Genomic DNA, 12,453 nt, shown 5'->3' with positions numbered 1-12,453 from the left:
CGGTAGACAGAATTACCGCTTCGCTTTTGGTTCTTGGTTTGTTTGGCCCTTTGCCCTCTCTGTGGTTTTCCTCGCTCTCGAACTTGGTGAATTTGCGTTAAAGTTTTCTGCGGGAGGGTCCTGCGACTCTGCAGTGTTAGGAGTGAGTAGAGTATACCTGATGCGAAGCTTATTGTGATACACCAAAAAGTAACAGACATTTATATGAAGCACGAATGGCCGTCTCTGGACTGATTCAGACGGTCAGTAGTATTAGTAAGTAAGTACAAGCTTATTAGGAGGGCATTTTATGTAGTAATTTGTGTGTAAATTAACGTTAATTGACCAAGTCGTTCAGGCAGCATCTTTGTATTTTTTACGGATCACGCATTTCTTAAATGTTTAATGTTATGTTAACCGTTAGAACCATGGAATGACTTAGTTATTGTTTTTTTTTTTTTTTTTTTTAATTTACAACGTGTTTTTGTAAAAATAAGCATCGTCGCTTCGTTTTTTTTTTTTTTTTTTTTTTTTTGGTTAATGTCAACGTTTTCAGACAATTATGAGATAAAGAAACCTCTAAAATGATGTATCGCGTGCATACAAATAGAAAGCATGTTTTTATTTAAAATACAACAGAAGCAACTCTCTGATGAACTAAAACAGCGATTTCTATAAAGAACATATCATTGTCCAGTACAGTAGTATCTTCTAGAAACAGAAACGAAACACAGCACCACCATGCATCTCGTGAGCAAGTCCTGACATAACTTAACATTTCTCAGGCTGCTTTGTAAAAAAAAAAAAAAAAACTGTCGTTTACCTGTTATTTAACCCTAACTGTCAATTCTATAAATGTAACCCTTCAGGTGTTTTTCTGTCCTCAATATAGGATTCAGCAGTTTTTCTAATATTCCAAGATTAACAAGCTTAAAATATATATTTTTTATTATTTATTAAAAACCAAAAGCATCACTTATACTACATGCTCTAGTAAAAAAAATCACTTGGGTGTTATATATATAAAATGTTATATTAGTTTAACAGACGCCTTTATCAAAGGCAACCAGACAGACATACAGGCGCGGTACAGGAGGCAATTTCCCGCCTGTATTGCTGCCATTGCTTGCATATGGTTGGACAGATCTCCAAGAATATAGCTGCAGAAAGATGGCTCCCACAGCGTAGCTCTCGCAGGGTAGCAGCACAAAGGAATGTCCACAAGGAAGTGTCCTGAGGGCATCAGGTGATTAGATTTAATGGTTAGGGATGTCACGGTATCACATTTTGACGCTCTGATAACCATCAGAAAATACACCACGGTTCCCTTTCAATTCGAAGACGACCACCACTACATGAGGTACGGGATTTTCCTGCCCTTCCAGTGGGTATTTCTCAGCTCTCTTTCTAAAGCTGCCGAATGGCCCTTTCCTGGGATGACGCGCTCGGTCCCACCTACCGAGGGAATAAAACCGTCACTCACATTGGAACTCTAATAAGATCCAAAAGGACCAGATACAGTAACAGTATCCTGGGAGACAATCAAACACTGGTTTTAGGAAAGGGCATCGTAAAACTAATGCTTGATTTTTTTTGAGGAGCAACATGGCTAATGCATTTAAGCAAAATTGACATATGTTCAGTCGTGAACAAAGAAGACTACGTGGAAACCTAATTCAAGCATTCAAAATTCTAAAAAGTATTCAAGGGACTTTTTCAGCCTAACCAAAAAAGAAATTCTCAAGGACCAGTAATGGGATTCAAATGGTAAAAAATGTTAAAGATTAGAAAAATCTAGGGCATTCAGATAAAAAGACACTTTGCACGCAGAAATAAAAATGTTTCAGTGATCAGATATTGAAATTGAGGGTCTGGAATCAATCTCCTGAGCGTGAATTTTGATCAGAAAGAGGCTCAAATGGCGTGTCATAAACTTATTGAATCAGAGAACAAAGGGATCAAAATGATTCAAGCAAAATTCTAACAGTGGGACCAGGGACTTTTTCACATGAAAAAATTAACATTTACCAGGGGGACAAAAGTTTAGAAAAAGGGGCCTCCTCTCGTTTGTAAACTTTTTTACAAAGAGAATTGTGAGGGTCTGAAATCAACTCCCCAGTAAGACCTGAAGCTGTGTTGATCCTTCAAGAGCTGCTTGATGAGACGTGTTGATAGAAAAGAGCTTCTCGAGTCGGTTGTATTTCCCTTGCATTCGTGCTAAAAGCCGGCTTGCCGCTCTCCTGGAATCAACAACTTAAAAAGACAGAGTCCTTTTTTCCTTTCTGTCTTTCAGCGGCCTCCCCGCTTGTGGTGAATTTCAGTGAAATGGTCACCCAAAGCAAGGTGATTTCAGTCTGAAGCCCAAGTCAGCTGAAAGTCTGAAATGTATATAACACGGTGATAGAACACTGGCCTAAGTATAAAAGTGTCTTTGTTAGATGTTCTCTGAGTTAACTAGCATGTTACCTAATTAACCTTTTGTCACCAATTATTGTTAACAGATGAGGGTCCATGATTACTATAAATATAGGTAGCATAGGCACAAGTTTGTCATTCCTGAATGTAAGGGAGCAGAAAAAGGTAAAATACGCTTTACTTTAAGAAATGAAGGTCAATCTTTAAGACAAATCTCAAGAACTTTGCAAGTGTCTGTAACTGCTGTGGCCAAGACCATCAAACGATTTGAAGAAACTGGCACTCATGAGGACCGAACAAGGTCAGGCAGGCCAAGGGTGACCTCAGAATCAGAGAACAAGTTCATTTGAGTCACAAGTCTGCAAAACCGGTGATTAACTGCCCCTGAAATACAAGCTTAGCTAAATGCTACTGAAGTACAGATGTTTAAAATAAAACTGTTCTTTACCCACAGGTTATTGTTAGTGATTTAAAAAAAATCATAATAAAATGCAGGTAACATAGTGTCTTTATAGAAGTAAGAGCCAGTGCCATCCAGCGAACAGCTACTTTTAGGTTTTCTTTTTCTATGTCAGGTTTTCTTTTGATATGCTGGCAATATGCAGATGGCTCTGACTTTTACTCATTATAAAGGACTGTCTGAACTAACTTATTTTATATGTAAAGTTCAGCACAGTTTGTTGTCGTTCTCTGCAGATACGCTGAAATTCCAAGCAATTATTTTTTTTATTTAACATGTATTAATTAACAGAAAAAAACTGCTAACATGAAATTATGCATTTCCCATCATTTGCAATCCACACGTTATCAAGTGCCAATCAATGATAATAAGACAATATATTCTGGCTGTGTGAATGATCTAATAGTTAATAGCTAACCAAATCTATTAAACCACTCTGATCTGCAATTATTTTTCTCAACTTATTTTTTATATTTTAAAAATGATATCCAAAGTTGTCCCTTCCACTCCTAGTCTTTGTTGCAACCCTGTTCTAAGCTATTTAATTGAACCAAATAAACCTTTGTCCCGACCATTATATCATTTTAACTCTTAAACCTGGAATGCATTGGCCCTCCAGGACTGTGATTGGACACCCCTGCTCTATGGAGTATCCAATAATTCATCAGTTTCAGTGTCTCCTATTTACTGCTTGTGTCCAGTGAACTTCTACATTCTGGGGCTCAAGAGTGGATCACTCAAACCGCGTTTACAAGGACATGCATGTGGCTTTGTTTATGAATTAAATTCGCTAAGAACTTCTTTTGAGTGCAATAAACATGCTTTTAACAGGGTTCTTCCTGTTGATTTTATACCTGCCCACTTAAAACCCTTCAAAGGGACTGGCTTGGAGAGTCAGGGGAGCTGCTAATGTGTCCAGTTTCTCTGCAGGGCTCCGGAGCTGGGGCAGTGGACATGCCTGCTGGCTGGAGGGCTGGAGGGCTTTACAGACTGCAATACACACACCCACTGTGCTGCTGTCTGTGGCCATGGGCAACGTCCTTGTTGTTAACGGTACATTTATTCTTTCATCATTACAACAGGCTTGTAGTAAAGAGACAAGGATTGTGCTTAGTCCCACTATGATCTGATTGCCATTATACTTCCTGGATACATAAAGATTAAGTAGAACTTCACAATTTTTTTCCATTCTCTTACTTTAGTTTATGGTATTTGCAATGGTTCTGAGTGGCTCGGAGTGCAGTTGCTTGAATATTGAGTTTTATAGCTTGATGTTTTTTTTTTTTTTACGTATGACCTGGGACAGTGCTACAAAAAAAAAGGCCTGTTTTGAAAAGCCCAGCAATTTATCGGAGTTGCTGTAACTTCTCATTTCTCTTGCCCTTCCTCTTTCCGGTTAGTGAATTTCCACAGCTACCAGTTCCTTTAGTTTGACTCCTCACTCCTCACTGACTCCTCTTTTTCAAAGTGGAGCCCATGCAGTCTTATACTCCGGGGTTGTTCCAGTAATACAGGCTGGTCAAGTGAAAGTACTGTTCTCATAACCCTGACATTCATGTGGTACCTGCCAATCTGAAAGCAATAGCAATACCTGACAGACTCTGCTTGTACAAGGACACTGCAGGTAGCCGTGGAAATCCACCAACCTGGAATCAAGATGTTTCAACAAATCCCAGCCCATTGAAAGATAAATCAATATTTACGTAACTAGAGCTACTGAAAATAACTTAAAAAGGTAACGGAAAGTAATCATTTTAAGGGAAATCTCAGTTGGTCAATTAGTTCCTTGAATATACAGGCAAAACTCTGACACGCTGAGTATGTGAAATATGGACTGCTGCCTCCAAGGTGCTAATAGTACTGGATTTGAGTCTGCTGCTTTCTCTTTCAGCCACCTTGAAGATTAACAGGGAGGTGCGCAGTGTGAGCAAAGTGCAGCTCAGCGCATCTTCCTACGTCTCAGTCAGCGGCCAGGGTAAGTTTACAGTGCCTGCAGCATACAGTTTTTTGAAAAGCACTTATTTTTGAAAAGCAATAAGGGGGGTCCTGAGTGGCACATCCAGTAAAGGCCGCTCTGCATGGAGTGCAGGATGCTCCCTACAGCCTGGCGATTGCTGGTTCGTATCCAGGCTGTGTCATTTGCCAACTGTGCCCGGGAATTCCCAGGGGGAGGTGAACAATTGGACGAGCGCTGCTTGGGTAGGGAGGTCTCAGGTCAGCAGGGTATTCCTCAGTTCACCGTGCGCCAGCGACTCCTGTGGCTGGCAGGGTGCCTGCGGATCTGCTGTGGAGCTAATTTGATATGTGTTGTCCCCGACACTATGGGTCTGGTGGCCTCACTGTGGACCTGCAGTGTGGAAAAAGACTGCTTGGCAGGGCACGTTTTGGAGGAAAAATGAGGTAAAAAATCCATTGGCGACTACTAAATAAAAAAAATAAAAATAAATAAACACATACAACAATAATTCACTGCCTTGTTCACAATGGATTAAAGAAAGTTTAATATTCACAAAACTTAAATGCTGTTTGTAAAAGTCACTGCATGTAAACCTCACCTAGGAATGGAGCCGTATATTCACTTGATGTACAACACAGAACCTGTAGTAAGTAGAGGGTTTTCCTTAATGTATTCCCTTTTCCTCTTCATTGTTCTGCTTTAGGGGATAGTGCTGCAGACACCTACAAGGATCTCCAAAAGTTATCCCGTGTCTTTAAAGACCAGCTTGTGTATCCTCTGTTGGCGTCGGCCAGGCAGGTAAGGCTCTTAAACCTGAGCTGGCACTTTGTAAGCAGAGCAGGCCAACAGTGTATTTATACAGGATTTGTGAAAAAACTGGGTGCTACCAAAATAATGTGGGGCCACCCTTAAGAAGTGGTTGGTTTAGGGTCTCTGAGTTTCTCAATAAATAAAAGCACAGCAGCCTGGTGTGCAGGGTGAGTCATACAGTTGGGAGCACTTGTTTCTGGGGTGGGGAAAATTTCACTCTCAAGTTGAAATGACCAAGGAAGTGCAACACTACCTGAAAGCACAGCTTGCAAACATACATTCCTTTGGCTTAGTGTAGTACCAGATATGTTTAAAATAATCTTTCAAAACAGAACATTTGAGATCAGTGTAGTGAATGTAGGTGCACAACAGGTTTATGACAGTTGTGTGAACCACAGTCATTAGAAGCACTGCTCTTCCTCTGCATGCTCCAGCTCTGGACCTGCCAGATGTGTTTGGGCTGGCTGTTCTTCCCCCGGAGCTAAAGCTGCGTGTTGTGAGGCTACTGGACGTCAACTCTGTGATCTCCCTCTCCACTGTGAGCCAAAACCTCAACACAGCCACCAGCGACCCCTCGCTGTGGAGGTTCCTGTAGCTGCGCGACTTCAGAGGTAAGCTGACCCTTACTTCATCACAGCCTTATCTCGTGTCACCTTATCAAAGCCTTACCTCATCACACCTTATCAAACGGCCTTACCTCATCATACATTAAAACAAAACAGAAACATGCATGTGCATTTTGAGAAAAGAAGACATCTGATACATTTTTTTTCTGTAATTTCTCATCACAAAGCAAATACAGACAGAAGAGCTGTGGTCACTTTGTAGATAGATGGGTTACATGGTAGTTAGCTGTGTAGTGGAAATAGGACACCGAGGTGATGAGTCGATTTAATCAATCTAAAAACAAAAGCCATGGCCATCTGTGATTTGATTAATCGATTCATTGTTGGGTCTTTAGTGCAGGTACCCTTGTCTTTGCCTCCACACTGTAACATGTGATACACCGAACTTCCCCCTGCAACATGCATCAGCTTACACTCTAGAAAAACGGTGCACACAGATGCACACACGACTCCAGTTCTTACTATTCCTGTGACATGTAGCTGGTGATGTTTTTGTTTCTCAGGAGGTCACTAGGATTAGACCAGAGTCTTACATGCTGCTTAACGGCATAATTGTTAGTTATTTAAAGTTTTGTCAAAGTCTTTTTATTAATATAAAGTAACACAATTTGAGGCTGTCGTTGGCCATGGATTTCAAAATTAATTCATCAAAACAGACTAAAGACATTCTTTAAAAAAAAGTCAAGCTCCAGTGTTTCGCCAATGTCTTTGGTCTCCGGTTTCTTTGCTTTTTTGGCCTCCAAGCAATCTGTATAGGTTTTATGTTCACCTTGCCTCTGTCAAATATTTTATTGTACTTCAAAAAGGAGAGTTTTAGTCTTCACATTCTTTTTTCAGATTCAACAAGCAGAGACAGAGGGACAGATTGGAAAGCTGTGAGTATCATCTTTTATTAAGCTACTTAACCCAGCCTCTCAATGACAGAAACTTGCAGAGGATTTCAGCAAAGACCTGTGGGGTTGATTTGATCCGCGTATAACAGCATGGTAACACATAGGGAAGCATTGTATACAATAGGGAAGTATGGTGAAGTATATTAATAAACATGGCAAACAGGGTAAACTGGAAGACTGCAAACATACTGTGGTAAACTTTTATAAAGGAAGCCTCCACAACTGTATTTTTTAGAACATTTTACAGCACCAGGGAATCCACCTGGATTGCATCAATTTGTAGGGTTAATTCCAGGATAGCCATGAATAGGGAGTATGTAGTCCAAGGTGAGTCCCCAGTGCTGTAAAATACTAAGTCCAGCTGTGGCTCATCCTGTTGCAACACAGATTAGCTGTACTGAAGGATAACCCTAAGACAATAATAAATACCAGTGTCTTGTGTATGCTGTACCTGAAACCACTTTCCTGGTCTGTCATTATGACAGGAACTGCCTTTTCTGAACCTCTGTACTGATCTGCAGTGTTGGAAAAAGTTACAAATGTCACGCTCGCATATTTTAGGCGCTCTCCCTTAATACTAATAGTTTTGATTCTGGTTTGTTTACCGTGGTACACTTGCACAGTCAAACATTGTGTGTCGTTAAGTGGAAACTGGATCTGCTTTAGTACTGGAACTCAACCTGTCTCTTCTTTTTCCAAGCTCTACAAGATGTCATACAAGCAGGAGAGAGACAGGCAGTGCACAATGATCTACCCTTGCCTTTCTCCCTTCCCGTTCAATCCTAACGAAATCTTCTACACCCAACATAGCTCCACCTACCCCCCTTCCCCCACCTACCTCCCTGGGATCATCGGCGGAGAGTACGACCAGAGGGCTTTGCTTCCGTGCGTGGGGGGGCTCGGCGCCCCACTTCTACCAGAAGTCCTGCTCCCGGGAGAGGTGCAATCGCTCACCGCTTGCTGAGACCCGGCAGCTGGTCTGCGGATATCCGCCGAGGGTTTATTTGAGCTCGGGAATAAAGGACTTTAGGTTAACTTTCAACTCTTTGTTTTCGGTCCTTGCGTGTTCGCCTGTTCCAGTTCCAGCAGATCAGTGTTTGTGTTTGTGATTTTAGGACCCTGCTATGCCCCTTCTTCCAGGAGGATTCCCCACTACCAAGTGCTTACAACGGCAATGAAAGCACAATGACTATAAGAAGAGAATGAGGCCTACTTCTGATAATCAGCCTTGCCTATGGCCCCTGAGAAAGCTGAGTTCTTGGCGCCAGCGATACCTGCCACCACTGTGTTTTGATGAATAGTTTCTCTACCGATTATCTGGATAATAGACCCACCCCATGAAAGTAATAAGGACACGATGCAAGCCGGAAATCTACTGCAAGCTAAGAGCTTGTGTGTGTTTAAAAGCAAAGTGCTGCCAGCTGTGAGCCTGTCTAGTCTGCAAGTTAACATTTAATATGTAAAATGCATCAAGTAGTCTTGTATTCTGGACAGTACTGTAGTTAATTCCATAAAGATTACACACCTGTGACACATTAGATATTTGAGAAAAAGAGAAGGTGTCAAGCTCCTATATATTAGCACATCTTTTGGACTGCAACTGGTGATAAGTCAACCACCCTAAAAGAAGGGACGGTTTGGGATCAGAAAGTGTCGGTCAGCAACATCACACTTATCTTGCTGTGGGCTATAGGGGTCAACAGGGTGTCCCATTAATCAGATATCGTCAAAATTATCTGAATTTTTTCTGCTTTACTAAGAGACATTTCTTACCTGACCATTATTAAAAATTAAGCACTGGCTGATGCCTGGTTTATTTTAATGGTCTGAAGAGCAGCACCTCTCAAACTCACCCCTCCAGCATATTACTATAGTGCTGAGTGATGTTGATAAGGGTTGCTCACCCAGGCTCGTGGAAGAATGGTATTATTGTAGTTAAAGTTTGGTGGCATGATCTGTTCTGATCATGAAGATAGAGTTCCCATTTACCTACTATGGTTGTACGAGTTCCTAGGTAAAAGAGGAAGCTGGCTGGTTCGCGGGATCGGAGGATGCCTACTGAACCTTCAGTTCTCCTGAGCTGTGTGGGGAATATAAAGTATAATTGGACATTCTAAATAGGGGGTAAAATAAATGGGCATTCTAATAAATATTGGTGCAGACGTAGCTGTTATTTCTGTTAAGAAATCTAGACCAGTGATAGCAGTCTGTGGAAAGCCAGTGAAAACCTCTCAGCTTTACTGTTGATTGCTTTGTGACAATAAAGGTAATCTGTTTGAATTCTGTGTAATATAATATAAAAATGAAATAAAAACACCATATGCTTTTGTCTGAACGGGCTGCCCCTCTCATTGATTTGTCATGTCTTGACATTCACCACGTTATAATCTCTTGCAAGTCGGTTTCAGTCCCAATAGGCAGGACTGACAGTCTTGGTTGGCAGGAGCTTCTGTATACAAGACCACACACATCACTGAAGGACTTCCCCTATGGAATTGCAGGCAGTGATTACTGCTAAACAACTCCTATCCACCCTAAACTATTTACGCTGGATTGGTGCTGTCCTGGATGGCCTCTTACTGTGTTGGCAGCTGTTTTCTTTGTCTGTCCTCCCCATTCACTTCCAGTGTTACAACTAATATGGGGACTTACAAAGTGTGATCCCAAGAGGTGAGTCATCTGAGCCAGGCAGACATGACATTTTCAGTGTGCTACCAGCAGGTGGTGCTAAAGTGTAAGTCATCGAGGAGACAGCATTGGGCTGCAATATAATAGTAACACATTAAAAAGGCATGACAGGTGTAAGAACCAGAAGATTTACAGTAAAACAAAATTCGAACTTGAGCTTTGCGTTCTTTCCAATCTGCACACAGGGTTTTGCTGTCTGGTGGGGTCCTAATACCTGCTGCACAGGAAGTGAAAAAAGTACCTTCAAATATTTCCAATATTACTGTATGTTTATAATGAAGTGGTCACAGTGAACAGAAAAGCACACCCATTGCCATCCTGTACAATCACAGATTTGTTGTTTTTATTCAAAATTAAGATCCGTCAGCAACAGTGACACAAATCGACATTCACCGAATCACAAAAGAGATCAAACATTTAGCAGCCAGTCTTCATGAAACATGAGGTACACAACAGGATTCTGTAAACATGCCACACTAATAACACAACACTTTTTTTTAAATAAAGAAACAAACCCCTGCAGAATTCAAATCAAAACACATGCTTTGTACTTTGGTCCACTGCAACTAAATTATGATTAAAAGACTAGTGGATTTTTGCAGCCCTGGTATTTGTATTGAACAGTTAGTTTAGTCAGGGTGGCAGAAGCACACAATCTCACAGGTGATAAACACATTAATATTCCCTGCATTTGACCAAGATCTGCTATTATTTTAGAGGACAGCCCATTGTGTTTATTGCTGGTATGTGTCCTACAGTTGCTGTAATTTTGTTGTGCAGTCTCCTCATTTCACAGAATTTACTGTTGGGCCTTTGCATTTTTTTTTCTTACAATGTAAATTATGGCTCTTGAATATCCAGTACACTTCAACAAGCAACCATACAACTGTTTGTCACCCACTCACTAGCACTTGGGGGAATAAAAGCATACGATTATAAAGTCAAAAATAAAGTAATGATTTTGATTCTTCTACAGAAAAGCAGCTCAGACGATGCTGATTTTCCGCAGCTGGAAAATGTTTTCAAACTTCTACTGGCTTTTTGAACGTTTTCTTCACACAGAATTACTTAGAATAACTTTATACTTCTACTGTACTTCTACTTTTTTTTTTGGCTCATAAATTCACCAGCCACACATTTATTTAGATACTTTCAGTTTAACTGCGGCAGTGGAATTGAGGAGAAAAAGTTTAAATAACATCCAACTGTGAAAACAATGTGACGAGTTACACTAAATGTACTGGTGAGGAAAAAACATGAACATACAGCTCAGAAAAGTAACATTAAAAACACTATAGTTTCAAAGACATTAATTATATTAAAGGCATGCTAACTAAGACTTTGGAATCCATTTTGTTCAAATGTTATTAGCTGTAGCATAAAGATCTTGAGATAGTACAACACTATGGATAAGTATTTGCTGTGTCATAGTACAGTACAGTGTGACTGTAGGTCACATGGTCTACAGAGGAAGTTGGTCACCAGGAGCAGTTGTTTAACCTATAGCATTGTATATAAAACTGGTGGATTAAAAAAAAGAAAATTCTAGACTGCTGTGAAAGAAGTCTAGCAAGGGTTTCATAAATAAATCATTAGTGGAACATTCAACTAGTTTAGCAAAGTGTACAGTGAACTAAAAACTATATAGAAATAAAACAGCTCCTTCATGAAAGAAGGAAACGTTAAAAGCAGACCAGAGCCAAATCCACCAGCGTTTCATATAAAACATCAACAACAACAAAACCTGGTAATGTTACAAAGCAACAATTTAAGTTATATTAACAGGCAGGGTGTCTATTTTAATGATCTCAAATAACGACAAATCTTAACACCACCACTCAAAAACTTGTAAACCTGGACTGTATTTTTATTATTACTATTTCCCCTTCCGACATAATTTTGTTATTTAACTTTTACAATGATAATATGTTGCCTTGACAACAATTGATTAAAGCTTAGCATGGATAGGAAGGTCAGCACGGTGCAATTCTAGACACGGACTGTAGGGGTTGTACCAGGGTTAACCCTTTAACGCACTGTATGTGTCCCACAAATAAAATTATACTAACATTCTTATTTTTGCAATGAGATGCAAGAAACTGGTTTAAAACGTACCGACAGGTTGGATCTCTATTGGTATTTTAAGAATAATCCGTTTGAACAAGAAGCGCTCAATTCCTTGTGTAGTAAGGGGTTAAATCATTAAAAAAGAGTGCTGTAATTCAAGTAGATATCTATCAGGTTTGCAACATTATCAAGTTTTATTACTTTATTAACAAACAGGTTCAGCAAAGTTTCCCACTGAGCAAATGCTTTAGTGAATTCAGCTCCCTTCCAGAGCCCCACAGAATTCTGCCAAGCGCGGACCCCAGTCTGCGTTGAGAAGCAGCTTCAAATCAAGGGAAGCAAGGAATCACTGCCCCCTGTTGGGTGTTTGGAGGTTCCCCGCTCCCTGGCTCTCTCAAGGGTTCCTTGAGGAAGGGGTGCGTTAATCGGAGAAGAGGCTAGCGAAGGACTGCCTCAAGCTGCGGATGGTCTCTGCCTTGGCCTCATCCTCGTTCCCGTTCCCACGCTGGGGCGTTTCGGAGACACTGAAGGAATTCGTCAGAGACTGAGACTTACTAG

General features: G+C 40.6%; 1 protein-coding gene and 1 long non-coding RNA gene across 7 annotated transcripts in view; one reads left to right on the top strand and one right to left on the bottom strand.

The window, feature by feature from the left end:
• The first annotated feature begins 61 nt into the window (after positions 1-61).
• LOC121319524 lies at positions 62-9,453 on the top strand. 5 transcript variants are annotated; one of them, XR_005950710.1, is made up of 7 exons: positions 62-259; positions 3,785-3,907; positions 4,746-4,829; positions 5,515-5,609; positions 6,056-6,232; positions 7,085-7,122; positions 7,841-9,453. It is a non-coding gene; the product is annotated as an uncharacterized LOC121319524 (long non-coding RNA). The 5 variants fall into 5 exon arrangements; XR_005950713.1 differs by lacking the exon at positions 3,785-3,907 and having other exon boundaries at positions 68-255; XR_005950711.1 differs by lacking the exon at positions 3,785-3,907 and having other exon boundaries at positions 69-259.
• Positions 9,454-10,149: 696 nt separating this feature from the next.
• The window catches only part of LOC121319518 (synapsin-3-like), a 223,186-nt gene continuing 220,882 nt past the window's right edge, over positions 10,150-12,453 (bottom strand). For both annotated transcript variants that reach the window (XM_041257035.1, XM_041257036.1), the window contains exon 14: positions 10,150-12,449. In XM_041257035.1, coding sequence (XP_041112969.1) covers positions 12,317-12,449 — 133 coding nt within the window. In that variant the 3' untranslated portion in view covers positions 10,150-12,316. The remainder of the gene's footprint in view (positions 12,450-12,453) is intronic.

The sequence above is a fragment of the Polyodon spathula genome, chromosome 8 (genome assembly GCF_017654505.1).
Source record: "Polyodon spathula isolate WHYD16114869_AA chromosome 8, ASM1765450v1, whole genome shotgun sequence".
Classification (NCBI taxonomy): domain Eukaryota; kingdom Metazoa; phylum Chordata; class Actinopteri; order Acipenseriformes; family Polyodontidae; genus Polyodon; species Polyodon spathula.
This window is presented reverse-complemented; position numbering and strand designations above follow the sequence as displayed.